The sequence below is a fragment of the Adiantum capillus-veneris genome, chromosome 5 (genome assembly GCF_014529385.1).
Source record: "Adiantum capillus-veneris isolate H3 chromosome 5, ASM1452938v2, whole genome shotgun sequence".
NCBI lineage: Eukaryota > Viridiplantae > Streptophyta > Polypodiopsida > Polypodiales > Pteridaceae > Adiantum > Adiantum capillus-veneris.
The window spans coordinates 7,405,706-7,427,872 of record NC_140935.1 but is presented as its reverse complement, the minus strand read 5'-3'; the positions used below and the strand labels follow the sequence as shown (position 1 = coordinate 7,427,872).

The 22,167-nt window shown below is 46.7% G+C and overlaps 1 protein-coding gene across 1 annotated transcript in view; it reads right to left on the bottom strand.

The window, feature by feature from the left end:
• Positions 1-216: 216 nt before the first annotated feature.
• The window catches only part of LOC147456837 (hexokinase-2-like), a 37,783-nt gene continuing 15,832 nt past the window's right edge, over positions 217-22,167 (bottom strand). Inside the window, exons 6-9 of the mRNA XM_086511959.1 lie at positions 1,327-1,425; positions 1,117-1,247; positions 967-1,048; positions 217-895 (exon numbers count right to left, since the gene is read on the bottom strand). Coding sequence (XP_086368085.1) covers positions 551-895; positions 967-1,048; positions 1,117-1,247; positions 1,327-1,425 — 657 coding nt within the window. The 3' untranslated portion in view covers positions 217-550. The remainder of the gene's footprint in view (positions 896-966; positions 1,049-1,116; positions 1,248-1,326; positions 1,426-22,167) is intronic.

Below are 22,167 nucleotides of genomic sequence, written 5' to 3'. Positions count from 1 at the left end.
ATAGAATCTCTCTCTCTCTCTCTCTCTCTCTCTCTCTCTCTCTCTCTCTCTCTCAATAGGCACACAAAAAGTTGATTAACAAGAAAGCAAATATTGCTACGCCCTCATATTTGCATATTTGAAAGGAAACAGCCCTGCAGAGAAATCCTCAAAGTTAGGTAGCTTATACAAGAGCAATAAATACTAGTGAGAGCAGGAAGAATTAAATATGAAAAATATCAAAAGCCGGAAGAGGTGAATTTAAAAACTATCTCAAGATGCTACATCAAAAAATGGTACTTAGAGAGCAGCATTACTGCTCTAGTACCAAGCCGATCTGTAAGTTTGAAGTACTCAAGAGGTGTCCAATGCCAGTGCAAGGTGTACAAGAACCTTCTTTTAACAATAAAGCAAATTCACAGCAACTGGCAGCACCCATGATATCTTATTCCTGAAGGTGCATGCACAATGGCAAATGGGGACTCAAATTATCAACCTGTACTGCTGTGAACATCTACCTACTCCCAACACTAGACAACCAATGAAACAAATGTACACGAGTCAAGAGCATCTAACCATATCTCGAATGAGCTGCAGCAAGAAGAGCAGCACCTATACCAGAACCATCCTTTGAAAGTTCTATCACCACATTTTTCGCAACCTCCGATCCAAGAAGCTCAGCGACTGCAGCTTTTAGCTCTGCTCTGAACCATGGGTAATGCTCATACAGACCTCCATCCATGGCTACCACTGTCCTCTTGTTTTGAGTGGCAGAACTATCTTGTTTTGTTCCATCCCGTCCTATCTTCTTCAATATCCCAACAATTCCCGCCCCCGCGAGTCGAGCTGCGCGTTTTGCAACAATGCTGCATATATCAACTACCAGTTTTCGCAGTTCCAAAGATGTTTCATCAATCTGCAAAGAAGTTTGTCAGGATGCATGCGCTAAAGTTGTGCCAGAACACCATGAAGCGGTTTCATACATACCCCTAAGACATTGCCAAGAATCTTTCCTACCACTTGCAAATCAGAAGATTCATCTTGATGCATAGCTGACACATGAGGAGTTCTGCCAGATTAAAAATAACTTTAGAGACTGATTCACAACACTATTGGAGAGCTAACAATAGAGTTTACCCTAGTATGAAAGGTACAAGAAGTTTGGATGGGACAGTTGGTCCAAAGAGTGCTGCTTCTTCTGCAAGCCGTAGCAAAACTCTTCGAACAACATCCCCCAGATACATTCCAGACAGTAGTTTTTCATAGATCTGTGCAGGCATAAAACCCAAACTTAATTGAATGTAAAACACCCTAAAAATGGTCAAATTGTATGTGGGCAAAATTTACCTGTTCACCTGGGTTGACACTTGCTGCATCTAGAGCTTCATCATACTGGGTCCTCGGCAGAAATGAGGATGAGAATCCACCCCATTCCATACTAATAATCTATTAAAAAATACAAAAAAGCACAGGAGTTATAATGGAGAGAAAAAAAAAGGGGAGAAGGCTAGTCAAGATCATGATTTTTCTTCAAAATACAAGTATCTGTAAAAACAGTAGTGTCACCTGCAACACCCCACGCCCATGCAGCACATATACACATTTAAAAATAGACACACATGCACATGTATAAGTGTGTGATTGTGCACAGAGGCGTCTGCAAAAGGCCCTACATACCTCTGAGACCAGAAAATTAGATCATCATGATTTTATACAAATGTCCAGTAAAGAAAATACAAAAGACAGGTGACAAGTGCTAAAACGTAAACAAATAAGTGAACGAGTACAATCAGCTGGTAGGCTATCTGCCAAGCCTAATCTCCTCAGTGAGCTGTCCCTAAAAGTACCCTCACATAAATGGTCTCCTCCTCTTTAAGACCCTCGTAGGGGTTGCTCTATGCCTCTCAATAATGGTGTGGATGCGGCATTGGTAAACATGTCAGTGGTGCGATCTGTGAGAGGCACGAGCGAGTCAAGATCTACTTATCTCTGTAGCTGTAGCTAGGAGAGTCCCATGAGCTGAAAATTGATGAGTCCTAGAGTCCTGTTGACAGCTGTTGCTCTAGAAGAAATTTGTCACCTGCCTCTGGATGGGTACTCTGCTAGGACATGTTCCACTTCCAAATAAACTGGCCCCAAAGTCTAGCACCCCTTTTGGTACTTCTTTTTATATTACTAAAGTCACAAAGTACAACTGTCGTGAGTCACTTCACAACTGTGCAACGATGCATTGATCTGCCAAAACTAACCTCCAAGGCTCTTATTTAAAGTAGCACCCCCAAAAAGCTTTACAATCAGCTTTTTCATAACTTGCACTGAAAAAGTTGTCACGTAATCACATCCATACTGCCTGCGTTTCTTGCCGCAAATCCTGGCACAAATGCAGGGTCCGTACAGCCACGTCTTCATTTTGGGTTCTCTCTCTCTCTCTCTCTCTCTCTCTCTCTCTCTCTCTCTGCATGCGGCTGCCCTGGCATGATTATGCAGAGCGCCTTTATGAGGTGCCAGGGCAGCCTCCTATCCCACAGCCACACGAGCCACGCCCCACGTGCTCCTCCTTTACAGGAGAGATGGTAGAGAGGGCCATACGCCGCATGCAGCACAGACGATCAGCTGACCACACTGGATTACAGAGTGAGCACATCATTTATGCGGCCTCCACTATAGCCCCGTTGATTGCACATGTCTTCAACCGGGCTATAGGGGAGGGCTTCCCAGAGGAGTGGACACAGCACACCATAGTGCCTATCCACAAATCTGGCGACACCCTGGACCCAGGGAACTACAAGACTATCATGATTGGCCACACGATGGCCAAGCTATATGGAGCAGTACTTGAGGCACAGCTCAGCTGCTACGCAGAGACCGAGGGTTTACGAGCTCCAGGCCAGGCAGGTTTCAGACGAGCTTTCTCCACCACTGACCACATCTTCGTTCTGCGCTGCCTCATTGATGGGGCAAAGGCGCGGAAGAAGAGGCTTTACTGCTGCTTTGTGGATTTCCGCAAGGCCTTTGACACAGTCCCACGCGAGAGACTCTTCCAGCGCCTTCACAGCATTGGGGTACCGACAGAGATGATTTGGGCCATATATACTCTCTACGAGAGGGTGACGGGCCGAGTTCGTTGCCCAGGCAGCTTTTCAGAGACCATTGCTAGCACCATTGGTGTTAAGCAAGGATGCCCACTCTCCCCGACACTCTTTGGGCTCTACATCGACGAGATCTCCGACTACATACTACGAGCAGGGGGAGAGGGGAGCGACTTGGCAGGTACTCCGGTCCACATCATGTTATATGCTGATGATATTGTGTTGATTTCAGAGTCACCCGAGGGCTTGCAACGCCATCTTGAGGCCTTGGACGAATTCAACACACACAAGGGGTTGACTGTGAACCTTGGCAAAACCAAGGTCATGATCTTTCACACATCCAGTGCAGTGAGGAGCGCTGCCACCTTCACAGCAGCAGGAGGACAGGTTGATGTAGTCACCTCCTATGTCTACCTTGGCATCACATTCACCAGCCTACCAGGACCCTTCACTATGAGGCAGGCTGCTGCTGACAGGCTCACCCGAGGATATGCAGCTCTGACCATGCTAGAGCGGAGATGCCACCAGGCACACTTTCAGGAGCCCCGCACGAAGGGGTGGCTTTTCGACACCTTAGTCACCCCGGCCCTGATGTACTCGGCGGCAGTATGGGCACCAGGATTGACAGCTGACCAGTGGACACAGCTTGAGAGGCCACAGGTATGTATGATCTCACGCTTGCTCCGCAGCAAGAAGACAGTGCCACATGACATTATTAGAGCCGAGCTCGCCACACCACCTATGGTTGTAGAGGCATTATTCCAGACAGTCTGCTTCATCCAGAGGATGAGAGAGCTACCTCCTGACAGACTTACTCGTAGAGCATTTGAGGCAGCTATACAGCTATCAGAGAGTGGGCATGAGAGAGCTTGGTACTCACAGGTCAGAGCATGGTTTGAGGGACACGGTCTTGACATGGAGAGCCTACCACCATTCCAGTACGACCCCCACTCACCATCTGTTCACCTCTCTCGCAGTGAGAGAAACTTGGTATTGAGACAGGATCTGTGGCAGCTATACACTAGGAGAGTCTGGGAGTCACCTGGCTTGGGGACGAGGATGTCAGATTACAGAGACCAGTTTCTCACCATATTGTCTGGGGGGTTCATACAGAGACCACGCTATATGGACACATATATGCCACATAGCTCACGGGTGGCGATTGGTCAGCTGAGAGTGGCTTCACACAGGTTAGAGATTGAGATCGGGAGACATACTGGTGTTCCCAGGGAGGAGCGAGTCTGCAGAGCCTGCACAGAGGAGGTGGAGAGTGAGGAGCACTTTGTATGTAGATGCAGAGCATACACTGAGATCAGAGGCAGGTATGAGGCCTTATTCAGAGGACAGCCCACTCTCCGAGAGATCATGGACTCTCGAGATCAGAGACAGCTCGGACGTTTCTTACTAGAGATACAGAGCCATCGGGACACACTACTACAGCCACGCACAGCTACACAGACAGAGGGGAGACAGTCGCAGCTCACAGACTTCTTTCAGAGGATTGCCACCCCTCCCTCACCAGATACTCAGAGAGGAGTGACACTCCCACAGGCGGAGGTGAGCCGAGCTAGACGACGACCACGAGTCACAGGCTACAGGGGCGCGAGCTCCCACCACCGACAGATCGAGGAGATCCGAGCCCGGGAGCGCTGTGCCACTGAGGAGCGAGTAGCTCAGATGAGGGCCGACCCGACAGCTTTCATCCGGGTAGCCTTGGCACCAGCCCCGCCCATGTACCACATCTTACATCCCCCTATTTGTACACGATGGAGCTAGATAGCTTGATGCATTCTCATGATTGTACTACCTTGAGCATATAGACATGCATATACCCCTAGAGATAGAGCTCCATCCCTCCTCAGATACTCCACTACCTACATTCAGTTCAGTTTTGTATCAGTTTTGTTTCATTTGTCTTTCCGATAGACGGATGACATACACACCATGTACATTTGATTTGTCTCATAGGCCGATTTCGGCCTGACATAGACGTTAAAAATCTTTCTTTCTTTCTTTCTTTCTTCTCTCATGATTGTACTACCTTGAGCATATAGACATGCATATACCCCTAGAGATAGAGCTCCATCCCTCCTCAAATACTCCACTACCTACATTCAGTTCAGTTTTGTATCAGTTTTGTTTCATTTGTCTTTCCGATAGACGGATGACATACACACCATGTACATTTGATTTGTCTCATAGGCCGATTTCGGCCTGACATAGACGTTAAAAATCTTTCTTTCTTTTCTTTCTTTCTTTTCTCTCGTTGCGCTCCTCCCCCCCGCTGGTGAACATGGTGAGCTGGTGAACATCGCGAGTGGCTGGCGGCACAGGTGACTCTCTCTCTCTCTCTCTCTCTCTCTCTGCCCTGACCTCCCGCTCCCTCTTTCGCCCGTTGCCCCTGCGCTCCCGCTCTCTCTCTCTCTCTCTCTCTCTCTCTCTCTCTCTCTCTCTCTCTCTCTCTCTCTCTCTCTCTCTCTCTCTCTCTCTCTTTTTTCAACTTTTTTGCTTAACGTACTCTCTCTCTCTCTCTCTCTCTCTCTCTCTCTCTCTCTCTCTCTCTCTCTCTCTCTCTCTCTCTCTCTCTCTCTCTCTCTCTCTCTCTCTCTCTCTCTCTCTCTCAACTCTATCGTGCTGCCCCTCCCCCCTACAGCCCAGCCTCGCCCCACCCCCCGTGCCACGCACTTGCGTTTTCGGCAGAACAGAGACAGAGAAAAGGGGGTCGAGAACACAGATTTCGTCGAGCACTTTTTCTAATTCTTCTAGTACAGGTCCAGCAGTTCTACACAAGGGAATCCAGAAATTCAGATAGCAGATTTTTTCGGCAAATGTATGCTTAATGCAGATGTACGCTTGATGCGGAAGATAATGTATGCATAGTGTGGATGCATATGTGCGCTTAGCGGCTCTTTTTCGAACGGCGATTAACCATGAGGAAGCTGAACGATAAAGCCGACCCCCTAGAGGATGCCATTCAAAAGTGCAAAGAGGAAATGACGGAGACCATTACCAAGCTGAACCGCAATCTATTGGGCACAATAAAAATGCTCGAAGGACGCATGCAGATCCAAGAGAGCAAGATAAATGCACTCGAAGACCGAGTGACGACTTGGTATGAAGAGATTGCGTCACTCAAGAAAGATCTCACCGAAGCACGATCAAGAAACACACTGGAGGAGGGCGAACTGCAACCCTCAGTAATCGAAGAAATCAACACGATCAAGGAGCAAGTGCGGGCCATCAAAGAGGGAGAAGAGCAACACAAAGAGATGACGACTTCTTGGGTGGATGTTCTTACAAAAACTCAACAGAAGGCAGATGAAGCCGAGAAATGGATCGAGGTGGCCAAGAAAGGAAAAGGCAAGGAGATAACGTCCACGTCCACACCCACTATCATTAATCAGACACTAGAGGAGGAGCAAAGAAGAGGTGTGCGCGCTTTACATGTGAGAATTTGCGGTCTTAAAGACAAAGGCAATGTGGATGAAGAGGTAAAAGAACTCATGGCCTTGATGGAGGTTCATGAGCCGACGCACACAAGAGCCTAGAGAGTGGGCAACATAAAGAAAAATGGAAGCAGCGGGGAGACCTCAAAAGAAAGGGCACTCATCCTCCGTTTTCCCTCCATGGAAGCGAAGAAGTCCTTCCTGAAGAAAAGACCAACTCTTAAAGAGACGGGGATCTTTCTCGAGGATGATCTTACCCTCTCGCAGATCGCTCACATGCAGGAAGTAATGCCAGAGATTAGAGCGGCAAGGGGAAAAGGCAAGATTGCCTTTTACCGAGATGGAAGAGTGGTAATACTAGAGCGACGCTCCACATGACGGTGCGAGACTTATGGGACCACACTCAAAGTGGCTGCGTGGAACTGTAATGGATCCATGCGTCTTGATGTGGGTGCCTTTGAGGATAGTTTTACTAGAAGAGACATCATCTTCTACTCTGAGACACACCAGGCCCCAGGGCAATCCATGCCTCAGATCAATGGATATTGGTGGGAGACAGCTTACAGACAGGAGACACGCTCAGAGCACAGAGGACGGGGCTCGGGGGGAGTTGAAGTGTTATTTAGAGAGGATTTGCAGCCATTGATACATATAGCCTGTAGGGATGAGCAGGCTAGGTACATGTGGGTGAGATTGAAAGCAGAGACAGACAGATATCTCTACATTGCTATTTGGTACTTTCCCCCGAGTACATCAGTCTATGCACCACCAAGAGGACAATCCCCTTTTCTATTTTGGATGATGACATATGGGAGTTCTCTAGAGATGGTGACATTATCATTCTAAGGGACTTCAATGCTAGGACTACCCATCACCATACAATTTTTTTTATGATACTTCAGAGGAGTTGCTGAGAGAGCTAGATGTTGTAGAGACGGGCCTGTCCAGACTATCACACGATGTGGAATATACTGACTATGGGCGACACCTGATAGACATGGGCACCGCACATGGATTGACCATCTTGAATGGCCTACAGAGGTTTCCTGCTACGGGAGGTTTCACATGCTTCCCACACAGACATGGAGCCAGCACAGTGGACTATGTCATAGCACAACCCAATCTCATCTCTAGTATCCAAGATCTCACAGTTGGACCCAGACCGGTTGGGGTGGCAGTGGATCATGCTCTTGTGTCGATGACCATCTCCTTCCAATTCAGTGTAGCACACAGGCTGCGAGTAGCAGCCCCTACTCGCTACACCTTCACGCGGGAGACGGATTCTATATACATAGATGGGATCTACAGACGCCTATGCACTGAGGAACCGGGGCGACCTCTGGAGGAGCTAACTACTATACTGACACAAACATTACATGATGAAGCAGTAGAGGCATACCCACAGACCTAGCCTGAGCAAAGACGCCGATCAGGGAGCATGCCTCAGAACAGCTGGTACAATGAGGAGTGCCGCCAGACTAGAGCTAGACTTTAGAGGGAGGTGCTTTTGGGGGACGTCACCCACAGGCAGTCACAGATTGACTTCCGACGCCTGGTGCGGCGAAAGACGAGGGCATTTTTGGCTCTACTCGAGCAGGATCTATACCAGCTATTTTTGAGTCAGGAGGCGGCTCTTTCATGAGCAGTCCCTCCCCCCCCCCCCCCCCCCCTGCTGTTACCTCCACAGAAACCTGGGGTCATTACGCATCATCTTTGTACACAGTACCTAGACAACCGCCCCTTCCCAACCCCCCCGATCCATGTCCACACACATGTGCTTTTTTCACCGCTAAGATGGTGAAGAAAGCCATTGACAGGATGAGGACTTGGAGAGCATATGATCATGATGGCTTAGTCGCTGAGCATCTCATGCATGCCAAAGACCTACTAGCAGAGCTTCTAGCAGTTATGTTTAATCGTGCCATGTGTGAGGGCCTGCCGGACACTTGGAGCCTATCTACGATTGTACCTATCTTCAAGTCAAGAGACCCCATGAAGCCTAGGAATTATCGCACTATCATGATTGGACACACACTAGCACGGTTGTATGCATCCATTCTTGAGCAACAGTTGAGTAGATGGGCAGAGAAGGAAGGAATGCATGCAGCTGGGCACGCAGGGTTCAAGAGAGGCTTCTCTACTCTTGACCATACCTTGACACTCAGGGCCATCATCGAGGAGGGCAGATCTCATGGGAGACGGATCTATTGTAGCTTTGTGGACTTCCACAAAGCCTTTGACACAGTACCCAGAGCTAGATTGATGCGCAGATTACAGGAGATGGGAGTACCCACAGAGCTCATTTGGGGGATCATGGCATTGTACAGATCAGTAGTAGGGCATGTACGCACCCCTGAGGGACTATCTACACCGGTTCACTCCACTATTGGGGTGAAGTAGGGCTGCCCGCTCTCTCCTACTCTATTCGGTATGTATGTGGATGAGGTTTCTGACTATATTGAGAGCGATGGTGATAGAGATGCACAATTGGCAGGGACATGGATTCCACTTTTGTTATATGCTGATGATATTGTGTTGATCTTCGAATCTCCGGAGGGAATGCAACATCAATTGGATGCTTTGCATAGGTTTGCCCACGAAAGTGGTTTGTCTGTCAACCTTGGTAAAACCAAGGTTATGGTGTTTAATACCACCCCACAAAAACCAAGGTTATGGTGTTTAATACCACCCCACAGTGGATCAGGAGGTCAGCACCTACATTCACATACGGCCAGGAGACTGTGGAGTACACAGATGCTTACACTTACCTTGGAGTGGTTTTTAGTGGAATTGCATTCTCACTCAGAAGAACAGCAGAGACCAAATTGACTAGAGCCCACGCAGCATTGGGTAGATTGGAGAGGATGTGTTCGCAGGTTCAATTTCAAGAGCCTCGGACGAAGCTCTGGCTCTTTGACAATTTGGTGGCTTCTGCATTGCTCTATGGAGCTCAGATTTGGGGACCTTCGTTGGATCACCATGGGAGGCCGGGTCGCACTGATGGATGGGGGAACATGGAGAAACCTCTCGTTTCTATGATCTCACGGCTCATTAGAGCCAAAGCATCAGTTCCACGGGCCATTATCCGAGCAGAGCTAGCGGCCCCCCCACTAGTGGTTGAGGCGCTCACCAGATCAGTCTCCTTCATACACCGCACATGGGAACTTCCTAGAGACAGATATGCTCGCATTGCACTTGAGTCCTCTCGACAGTTATGCTCGCATTGCACTTGAGTCCTCTCGACAGTTAGCCATGCAAGGAGATACAACATGCTGGTATGGGGAGATGGCATCATGGTTCCAGGCGCATAGGTTCAGCATAGACAGGTTGTCACCCTTCCAGTACTCATTGGATGCACCATCTCTCACTCTTAACACAGTCCGAGATCACCATGCTCATCCGCCAAGGCCTGACCCAGCTAGACACCAGGAGGACTTGGATACAGCCAGCACAGGAACTGGACACGAAGATGGCTTTCTACAGAGACCATCTTCTCTAGCTTACAAAGGATGGTTTTGTGACGAGACCCAGATACATGGACACCCACTTGTCTCATGGGATACGATGTGCTATTGGCCAGTTACGCACATCTTCTCACCAATTGCGGATTGAGACTGGGAGATACAGCGGAGTACCAACAGAGGCCACGACATGCCCCTTGTGTGACATGGAGCCTGAGATAGAGTTGCACTACACATGCCGCTGCCCCGTCTACTACGAGATACGAGGCCGCTTCCATTGCTTGTTCAGAGAGGGTTTTGGACCACTCTCAAGAGTCATGGGATACGAGGATCAGAGATGCCTGGGTTTGTTCTTGCTCAAGCTGAGCAAGACACAGAGATAGCCTAATGAGTGGCGAGGCTAGCCAGTCTCAAAGACGGATCACAGACTTCTTCAGAGCAGACACGGGACAGCCACAGGAGCCACTCCCACAGCAGAGCTCCCTCTCGTCTCACACGAGAGGCACACTGATCGACTGAGCGATTGAGCTGGGAAAATCTAGGCGCCCACGACTGCGGAGGACTACACAGCATCGACGGAGGCTACATCAGAAGATTCGGAGCACTCTGGCCAGGCATGCACGACGCCCGATCAGACTACTAACCATGGAGGAGATTGATGAGATCCGCCAACGGCCGATGCTAGATCTCCTGTGATTTAGCTATCCCAGCAAGCCGCCCATTTTGCTTAGTTCACATCGAACAGTCTAGGATCCCATAGTATATATCTTTGTTCTGTTATGTTGTTATTTTGTTACTCTGACTTTGTATCAGATCCACCACATTGTAACTTTCTGGTCTCATAGGTCACTTTGGCCTTTTGACATTTCATCTCTCTCTCTCTCTCTCTCTCTCTCTCTCTCTCTCTCTCTCTCTCTCTCTCTCTCTCTCTCTCTCTCTCTCTCTCTCTCTCTCTCTCTCTCTCTCTCTCAGTAGCCACGTCATCACTGTTCCCCCCCCCCAACCCCAGAAAAAGAAGATTAATCACCTCGAATATGCGTGCAAAACAGAGAGTGGACAGTAAACCAACTGAATAGAGAATAACTCCATGAATACATGCATTTGACCACCTAGGACCATGCACTAGCACAAAGACACTACTCATTGGACGACCACAATCACATTCACATCATTATCCCTGTCGAGATCCGAGACCCGAATCTAATCATTATGACTTATTTAGCAATCACATCCAACAGACACTTCAAATTCAAATCACCTCATTAGTTCCATGCAAACATGTCAATGACCATTCCCACAAGATAATACATTCAGACAACATGCATCAACACATATCCTAATCCACACTAGATTTTGGATTACAATCAACATTCATATAGTTCACATTGAACACTCAACGCAAACAGTCAAACTAGTCATCTCATCTAATCCAAAACTCTTTATGTAACAAGATCGCTATGTAGCCATCTCATCCTTCTGGAATTTTTGATGCACAAGATCGGAATCCAATCATCACATCCACATAGAACTATTGATGCACTAGAATCATGTTCACACATCTAGCCATCAGATCCACGTCTCACTGATCTCTAGTAAATGTCTAAATGCACTAAATTCATCATATCAATCATCAGTATCACCTATACCAATGATTAGAAACAAAATGTTACAGACATTTTGTAGCAGACTTGGACACTCCAAGTCGAGAATCTACCGCGACACCCCAAAAGACTCACACTCAAGACTCTGCGTCCAAATGCTCTGAGTGGTGAGAGGCCTACCCGTGTGTTTAAAGGTTACAAGGGGTGCTAAAAGCAGAGCCCAAAAGCTGGCCCATAAAAGCTTTCAAAAATAAAAGCATCTTCTACTTTTCTAGCCTTGCTTGATAAAAGATATTCAATTAAAGCTCCCTCTCTCTCTTGCTGAATTTGCGTAGAATAAAAAGGTGCACGCTGCCTTTTTGTTTTCCGTACACAGTCTGCCATGTCAGCATGTCCGTGATTTCCGGGAAGCTGTATGGCAGTGCCACGTCAGCAAGGAGTCCCTACACTGCAATTCAGCAGTTGTTTTCAGCAGTAGGGTAGGTGTGTGTGTGTGTGTGTGTGTGTGTGTGTATTGGGCAGCCCTGTCACCAGTTTGTGACATACCCCCCTCTTGAAAGCATTGTAATCGCCCTCGATTACGCCTGCAAAACAGACAGAGGCCATAAACTGTCTTAGCAGACACTGACTGTTAGTACCAACGCAATAGGAACACACATCTAGCACATATACCAATCCACAATCACATCACACGACGTCACTTGACATCATAGGACATCACAAGACAAATCACATTCAACATTCATTCGGATCTTAGACCATGATTTATCGGCAATGCAGTTAGCAATCGCATCTAGATCCACTCAGGACCTCATAGATGCCCTATTGACTAAGCCCTATTGCAACCATGTCTATTCGAGATCATTCAGACCAAAATGCTGCAATCATTTCGTTTATCAATTCCTGCACTTAAAAACAAGTCAAGAACAAATCAGTTTCATATTTTTCCGGAATTCCATTTCATAAAGTCATACAGCACAATACTGTCAGCTCTCAGTATCCCTGAAGCTCAAAGAGACATCAATGACTCTAGTATTCAAAAATCAAAGCATCTGTTGACAAAGGAGCGGAGTAACTCCCCTCTTGTGCAAACCCACTGCACCAGATCTCCGGCCAAGCTAAATTCGGGGTTCCATTTGGAGTAGACTATGCTAAACCAAAAGCTTCAAGGTAAAGTTTCACAATCTGAGGAGTATCCACTAGGTCCTCCTCCTCCATCCACTTCGCATCCAATGCAGGATAGTTGTTCTTGAATTTAACCAAGAACCGCCTTCTTACTTTACCCTTATTCTTTATGTCCTTATGTGCCAAAATCTGTTCAGGAATAAGGATCTCCTCGTTTTCTTCCACTTCGGGTTGCTCATCAGGCTCCCCATCTTCGGGGACATCACCTTTAAAAGGTTTCAAGAGACTCACATGAAATGCATTGTGAATCCTCCAAGTGCCAGACGTTTTCAATTGGAAGGAGACATCATTGATCTTTTCGGAGATCTGGAAAGGTCTATAGTAGCTCATACTAAGCTTTAGAAAAAGCCTCTCCTTTCTCTTCTTCTTTCTCAGGCGTGCCTTCTCAAAACGTAAGAGCACCCAATCATCCTCCTTCAATTTCAAATCGCGACGATGGCGATCCGCTGCCTTTTTCTATCTTTCCTGAGATTTCTGCAAAGCCTCGCGGACCTTGGCAAAAGTCGTGTCTAGGTCACCCGTGTACTCGTCCGCTTCAAAAATCTTATCTTTCGTGCTTAGGAAGGGTGGAACCTTCGCAGCACCTTCAATAATCTCAAACGGCGCCTTCCGCGTCGAAGAGTGTATCGTGTTACTGTAGGCAAATTCCACAAAAGGTAGATACTTTTCCCATTGAGTCTCTGATCCGAGATATAAGACTTCAATAAATCTAAAACCACTGAATTGGCAATCTCAGATTGCCCGTCAGTCTGCGGGTGGATAGAAGATGAGAACTGCAACCCCGTGCCTATGTTCTCCCAAATTGCCTTCCAAAACAAACTCGTAAATCTGGGGTCCCTATCGGAGACAATCATCTCAGGCATGCCATGTAATCTGAAAATCTGGGCCACAAACAGTCTCGCTAAGTGATCCGGCTTGACTGTTTTCTTCACTGGTATGAAATGAGCATGCTTGCTAAATCTGTCAATAACAGTCCAGATACCATCGTGACCACTCTGTGTTCTCGGGAGATAAAAAATGAAATCCATTGCAATGCTTTCCCAGGGGCAGGTGGGTATGGGCAAAGCCTGTAACAATCCCTAAGCTTTATGTCTGTCAAACTTGACCTTCTGGCATACCAAGCAACTGCGCACAAACTCTTCCACATCCTTCTTGAGTCTCGGTCAAAATCAATATCTCTCTAACCCTTTCATGATGGTAGCAATGCCGTGGTGACCCGTAAAAGGTGGACAGTGGCATTCGGTTAATACCTTTTCCCTCAACGACTGTGTAACGCACAACATGGTTTTCTTCATCAAGTAGCCATCCCGAATGGAATAGTATGCTACTATCTCCCCTTTCAGTATTCAATTGAATACATCTGCAAAATTTGTCCTATGGCATATTGACCGACCGTATCCTCGAAGTTCCTATGATGTATCGCGGAAAATAGCCAAAACCAACGGCTTTCGGGACAAAGTATTTGCCACCAATTTCTTATGTCCCTGCACATGGACAATCCGTAAGTAAACCGTGACAAGTTGTTTGTCTACCGCATCTGCTTTTTCCGATAGCTGCTTCTGTGACAAGAAGAGCGTAAACTCTGATGGTCTGTAAAGACAGTAAAATCCGCTCCGAGTAGGTAGTGCCGCCACTGAGTAAGAGCATGGATAACCGCCAAAAGCTCTTTCTCATAAATCTGTGCTGTCAATTCCGGCCTTGAGAATAATCGGCTCTCGTAAGCAATGACATGGCCTTCTTGTATTAAGACCGCACCGAGACTACAACCACAAGCATCACAATGTACTTCAAATGACTTCTACGAGTCCGGCAAAGTCAAAACCGGTCCCATAGTCAATTTCTGTTTCAATGTCTGAAAGGCAGTCACCTCTGTGGGTCCCCACGAGAAAGGGACTCCTTTCTACGTCAAAATATGCAAAGGGGAAGCAACCTCTGCAAACTTTCTAATGAACCGCCGTAGTATGAACACAATCCCAAGAAGCTTCTAACTTTATGGACATTCTTCAAATCGGGCCAATCACGGATAGTCTCTATCTTGGCCGGATCCATCTGCACTCCTGCTGTTTACACAATGTGTTCCAAAAAGTGTATCTTTGGTTGGAAAAAATCCACTTTTCTTCGCATTAATGACTAACTTGTGATCTCGTAATGCCTGAAAGACTTGTAGCAGATGATCTCTATGTTCTGCCTCGTCCTTGGAGAAAACAATGATATCGTCAAAGAAAGTGCCAACGAATAGTCTGCACTCTCGAAAAATCATGTCCATCATCCCGTTAAATGTCGCAGGAGCATTGGTTAAGCCAAAAGGCATCACCAAAAACTCAAATAACCCAAAAGTCGGCGATTCGGATCTACCGCCACATACTTGGACACTCCATGTCGAGAATCTACCGCAACACTACAAAAGATCACTTTGCGACATACCCCCTTTTGAAAGAACTGTAATCGCCCTCAATTATACTTGCAAAATCAGACATAAGCCATAAACCAGTTCAGTAGACACTAACTCTAAGTACCGATGCACTAGACGACACAAATCCAATACTTGCACAAGGACGACAATCGTTGAACATTTACATCACATTCAAATCATATCACAACAAATCCATCCAGATCTAGGACCATGATTCTTGGCAACGTGTTTAGCAATCGTATCTAGATTCACATCAGACCTCACTCGAATTAACTAATTCTTATTGCGATAATGTCCATAGAATCTCAAGACCCAATTGTTGCAATCATTTCGTCTTTCAAACCTGCACTCAAACACATAAAATCAGATTCATTTCCGGGAATTCCCATGTCGAAGTATGTATTTCATAAAGTCATCCAGACTTTATTCCATTTGGGTAATCTATGACAAAGGAGCGGAGTGACTCCCTTCTTGTGCAATCCTGTCTGCACCAGATTCAACCTTGCTGATCTCCGGGATCTCTCGGAATAGTCAAAGCTAGACCGAAATCTCAAGGTAAAGTTCCAATATGAGGAGTATTTGCTAGGTCCTCCTCCTCCATCCACTTCGCATTCAATGCCGGAGAGTTCTTGACATAGAAAGAACCACAGATCACTTTACCTTTTCGCTTTCCTTTCCTGGCGAGCCAGGATCTGTTCCAGAACGAGTATCTCCTCGCTCTCTTCCACTTCAGGTTGCTCCTCAAGCTCCCTGTCGACTAGCACCTCACCCTTGAAAGGTTTCAATAGAGTCACATGAGAAGCATTGTGAATCTTCCAAGTATCTGGCAACTATCTTAACTTCCAAGTATCTGGCAACTTCCAAGTATCTTAACTTCTTCCTTCAGCTGCAAGTCGCATCAAATCTTGCCGGCTGCCTTCTTATGCCGTGCTTGAGACTTCTCAAGAGCCTCGTGCACCTTGGCAAAAGTAGTATCCAGATCTAGATCGTACTGATCCACTTCAAAAATTGTATCGTGGGTTTGGGAAATTCTTTGATCTACCAACTGATTCCCTTTTTTCTTTCTTTCCTTGTGCCCTGGGACCTGTGGGTAGCTTCGCTAGCTTCCCCTGTGCATTGACACGTCAGTTTCAATCTTTGGAACCCTGATCATCTAATCCCCTTTCTACGGAATCCTCTAATGAACTTGCATTTGGTTCCCTTAGTTCGTCCGAACCTTCGAATGTGCTACCATCTGATTCTCCACAATCCTATGAAGAGTTGTCGTCCGGTTCCCTTGATTCATTCTTTTCATTCGCAGACGCTTGCCTTGTTGAGGTGGATACTATTCTGTCCATAGGATAAGTCAATGAGCCAGCATGCGTTCCAAATCGTTCCTTTGCATGTTGCATAAGTCTCTGAATAGAGTTAGACTTCTGGTTTAGATAATAGTATCGTATCTCTTTTTCAGTAATCTTCCAAAAAGAAGACATTGGCAAATAAGTATCCCAAAACCTCTGGTAGTAGTCATCCAATGTATCTTTCTCAGTAATTTTCAAGTGATGCCAAGCCGTGATGACATCTCTTGCATATTTATCAAATATCCAAGTTGACGTGAAAATTGATTTGAATTTTAATGACATTGCAGGTACTTCTCTACGTAACAACAGAGTAGACCACCATGTTTATACAATTCCTTTCAAGTCAAATGCCACCTTTCGCACCTTGGAGTGTTTTGTGAACCGTCCTTCAGAGAAGGCGACGTCAAACTGTTGTACAAACTCAAGGGCTCGATGGGTGTCCTTGTCACAAAGTGATGACGTGGCTGTCCGCTACACACACTCACCCTCTGCAGGAAAAATCCTAACCCTAACTGCAGAAATCAGAATTTTGCAGACGTGGCGAGCTGACACGTGCCAGCTGTACAGACCCCCGCGAATTGCGGCGAGATTTCCGGCAGAAGGGCAAAACAACGGCAGATTTTTGGCATTGCTTTTGTGCTTTATTTTCTACGCTGGTGGATGTGTTGATTTCTACGCAATTGAGAGAAAGCCTTTGCTTTATTTGCTAGAGAAAAGCCTCTTGCTTTCTTTATTAAGCAAGAGAGAAAGAGAGAAAAACCCTTGCTTTATTTTTACAAAGCTTTTGAGCTTTTGATTTTTCAGCTTTTGGGGCTCTGCTTTTGGCATCACTTGTACCTTTAAATAAGGTGGCAAGGCCTCTCACAACTCAGAGCATCTGGACGCAGAGTCTGTGTATGAGCGCCTGCCCGCACTCTTGTACTTTGAACTCAGATTAATACAAAAAGAAATACCGAAAGGGGCGCCAGTCTCTGGGGCCAATAACTCTAGGCACGGAACTCCGTCGGGCCACTGTCGGATCAATTGTGAACTGTGAATTGTTTTGAAGTGGTTATTTGTGCTGTCACGGTAGATTCTTGACTTGGTCCAAGTCTGTTACATTGGTATCAGGGCGCGGCCGATTTCTCTTCTACGAGAAATCCGATCCCAAATTTTTTCCCGCGGCACCTATGGCTTCAAGCCAAGATCAGTGACTCCCTCTGCATCCGGAGATGCGGGAAGGGATCACAACGAAGATTCCGGCAAGGAGTATGGCCCGCCTCGGCCTACTCAGGCAGAGCGTCGAGAGATGGAGCGTCGTCAATTGATTGGCGATGCAACAAAGATGATGCTCAATTTTGCGAAGGACCCGAAATTTGCAAAATATATGAGCGAGACTCCTTTCCAGGAGGGGCAGAAAACCACAACACCACCTCTAAAACCTGCTCTCAAGAAACCTTTTGCTCACAAAAAATATACAGAGAAGGAATTAGAAGAGGTGGTTGATGCACGAATTGCTCAACTTTTTGACGTGCAAAACAAAGCTAAAAAGCACGGCAAAAAGCAGAAGAAAGGCACTGACTTCCCGGGTTATTTTTGTCGTCAGTCGACATTTGAAAAGGCAAAGGAACAGAAGAAGCGTGTTCGATTTGAAGGAGTACCCAGTTCTTCTTCTTCTTCTTCTTCTGATAGTTCTTCTAGCTCATCGGACTCGAGCGAAGAAGAAAAAGCAAAGCAACAAGCAACACTTCGGAAAGGGTAAGAAAAAGGCAAAGAAGTCTAAATCTCACCCCGTGAGTGACAGTTCTACAGAGGACTCGTCTACAGACAGTTCGGACTCTGATGACAACAACTTGTATGCAAAGAAGGAGAATTTTTACAAAGCCAACCAGTATGACTTTCTGGAAGACAAAAGCAAGAAAGTCCAAGAGTTCAAAGAAGGTGGACAGTCAATTAAATTTGACACATTTTCGGGATATAGAGATGCTTCGAAGGCTTTGTCTTTTGTACAACAGTTTGATGTCGCTTTCGCGAAGGACGTTACTCAGAGCACTCTAAGATTCAGAGAGCTGCCTCTTACTTTAAGGGGAATGCTCGAACTTGGTGGTCCACGCTTCTATTAAGCAAGACAGCGCCAGTTAAATGGCTGAAATTCAAGAGCCTTTTTATTTCTTCTTGGTTGACTCGAGAGTATGAACGTGATGTACGAACTGCTTGGAACCATCTTCGGATGACCAAGAAAGATACAGTGGACGCTTATTGAGAGAGATTCTGGAGCTCTTTTCTACCCGCCTCTTCATTTAAGAAGATCTCGTTCAAGGAACGAATTGAGCAGTTTACCTTGGGTCTACCTACAGAGATCCGAGATCACTGCTTGGAATAGAAGTCGGCTTCTATTCAGGAGTTGATGAGTCATGCAAAACGGGGTTTTGCCATCCACTATGGCAATCTGACTTACCCTACCGATGAGATCATGACACAAAGAGCTGAACAGACTTCGACAAATGAAAGTAGAAAGAGAAAGAGCAACTCAAATAAGAAAGATGTTATCACCAGGAGGTGTATTTTTCCTGTTGCCTTCCATAAATAAGTACTAGATATTTTTTTTATTTTTATTTTTACTTGTTTTCCCCGAAACCCTTGAAAAGGTGCAAGTGGACATTGCATGGCCAGTGTGAAACGGCTGCGGCCGAACAGGTTTCTCACAGCGGGAGTCTGGGTCGATCAGTCTGGGACTGGTCGGGCCAGTTAGCACTGAATTCTGATGAGTATGGAAGCCTGTGTGCGCCAAATGAAGTCCGGGCCACTCGGAAAGTCACTTATAACTTTATAAGTCAGTGGGAACTAGAGAATTAACTCAAAAGGGGCAAACTGGCCACATGGTAGCTCCAGGCAGTTTTGCCACTTCCAGCATGAAGAGGGGGCGCCCTATTTGAGAGAGGAGGCTGATTTTTGAACACAAGTGACCTACAGTGTGTGTGTGAGTAGTCGGTGCAGGTCTACAGCTTTAATGGAAAGCTTGCCTTCTCCTCTGTCTCATGTAGCGCGATGACTTGCTCTCGTGCATCTCTCTCTCCCCTTTGGCACATATGGTAATGCCCCACTAGTTGGGCTACTCAGTTGAACATGTACAGTTCTGGGGGTTTATGCGCGTTTGCCAAGGAAAGAGCCTTCTGAACAGAAACCGGATTAGCTAATTGCTAATCCCCCACAGGTACGCACAGTTCCATCGCGAAAGATTGCGAGTTTGGAGAGTTTTCTCGCGTGAAAACTCGTCCGATTCACAGGGGAAATGTCCCATTGTGTGCGGGAGCCCTTGGGACACGCGTAGGCGTGTTCGCTTCGCTAAAAACGATCCGAAACGGCGAATTACAGCCTGCTGTGTTTTTTTGCAGGTTTACGGTTTCGCACCTAAACTACAAGGGAACCCCGGGGGAGCCTCGTGAGAGCCTTGGGATGCGTGTACAGGCTTTTGGGCACCCGGCAGTGAAAAACAGGGAATTACAGCCCGCTGAATTTCTGTGACAGCTCACCAGAAAGCTTCCAGATAGTGAGGGAATCCGTCCTAGACAGGTGCTTTTGACCTACAGGGGTTTTTGCCCCGTCATGCTGCCAAAATCAGGTCGAAAACCTGCGTTTTCAGCCCTCGCCAGGTTTGGACAGCTTTGTGAAAGCTTGTGCTAAGTGGTCGGATCATCTACCTTAATTTGAATAAAGAAATACCGAAAGGGGCGCCAGTCTTTGGGGCCTACAGGGTGTCAGTCTCGTGTGCGCAGTGACATTCTAGTCGCTGGACGCAACTGTGTTCTCTTCCCTTCTCAGTGCTCTGTGTAAAGTTAACAGGTGATTAAAATAGTACCGCCCTCTACGTTGTACAGGCCGGTTATATGGTTCCATCGACGGGATAGTCACTTTTTCTTCAAAAAGTGCAGCGTGGATTGTTGTGGGGTGAAAGCAACACAGAGCTTGTCGATATGGCAGAGAAGAGAGACCAAGTACGTGAAGAGGGATCTTCCTCACATGGCACAGAGAAAATTCACAGGGCATGACTGAGCCGTTGCAGGAAAAGGAGATTTCCAATGCGCAGAGGACTCATGATGCTCGAGGGAAAGCCCATGTGTTTGAGCAACTAGCGGTGTCCAATGATCCAAAGCAACTTGCTTTAGCTGGACAGGAACCGTTTGTGAATGGTCAAGGGAGTAATGAACACGCTATGCGTCAGACCGTTCCATTACCTGATACTTATCCTGGTTATTTTGGAGGTGGATCAGTGTTTCAAGCTATGGCTGGACCTTCCACAGGTTATATGCCAGGGAATGTGTTCGGGACAATGCAAACAGGCATGGGTAACCCTATGTACGCGAACATGGCTGTCCAACCAGGTTTTCAGGGTGCCTACGGCCAATTTCGAGTGCCTGGAACACAATTTGGTATGGCTGGTTTTTTGCAGCCATACGTACAAAATGCAGGTATGACAGGTAAAACAGTTGATGCGAGTGCTAGAATGAACAATCATGGAGCACCACTGTTACAGGCACCTGTTTATGATAATGTGGCTCCTTTGAGTCAGCTGAAGGATTACAAGGAAGGTGGGCAGGGAGTGAAGTTTGAAACTTTCAGAGGAACTGAGGATCAATTGAAGGCTTTGACCTTCATACAGCAGTTCGATGGAGCTTATGCTGGAGGAAACTTCACGGAATCTTCAAAGATACGCAAGGCTCCCACTTTCTTGAAAGGGAATGCGCTTCAATGGTAGACCGCATTGTTGAGCCAGGGTCAAGCCCCAACAACGTGGGTCCAATTCAAACAGCTTTTTGCGCTTGCATGGTTGACAAACACTTTTGAAGTGGATGTGATGACAAAATGGCACGAGTTGAATGCTAAACAATGTGCGAATTTGGAAGAGTACAATAAACAGTTTTGGGCCACACTGTTGCCAGTCACCTCTTACAGGTTTGTGCCACTGTCAGAACAGATTGAGAAGTACTGTTGCGGATTGCCCAAGAAAATCAGGGACTACTGCACAAAGACTACTGTCATGAATATGTTTCAGTTGATAGAGAATGCAAGAGTGGCCAGCAATCTGTCGAAGGGAGATTCCGATGGATTTAATAGCCACAAGAAAGGGTCCCAAGGCAAACAGTTTTCAGCCAAGGGCAATGTTGCAACAAGCCTTCTGAGCCTCCCACAAAGAAGCCCTCCACTGAAGAAGGTGATACATCCAAGAAGCAGTCTAAGTCTTCTTCGGGACAAGGACAAGGACAAAAAAGGCATTTTTCAGGCAAAATTTTTGAAGAAAGGAAAGCTCTTAGGGAGGCCAAGAAATGCTACATTTGTGAACAGGAAGGACATTTTGCAAATGAATGCCCACAGAAGAAGTCACAGGATAAGGATGACAAGTCAGACCATAAAGGAAAGAAGCCAAAGCCAAGTGCAGGACTTGTTCCAGATTTGGTTGGAGACCAGCCAAACACAGATGCCACAGAGCTGTGCAGAGCTTGGGGCAAAGTTAGAGACCAAACAGTGCTGGTTTTCTTTGATCCAGGAGCCCGTGCAAATTTCATATCACCAGAATTGGCATCAAAGTTGGGCATTCGTGCAGAGGAGATGGGTATGACAGGGGAAGCAGGTTTGGCATGCCCAGGTCATTCAGAGCCTGTTACTCCCATTTTGG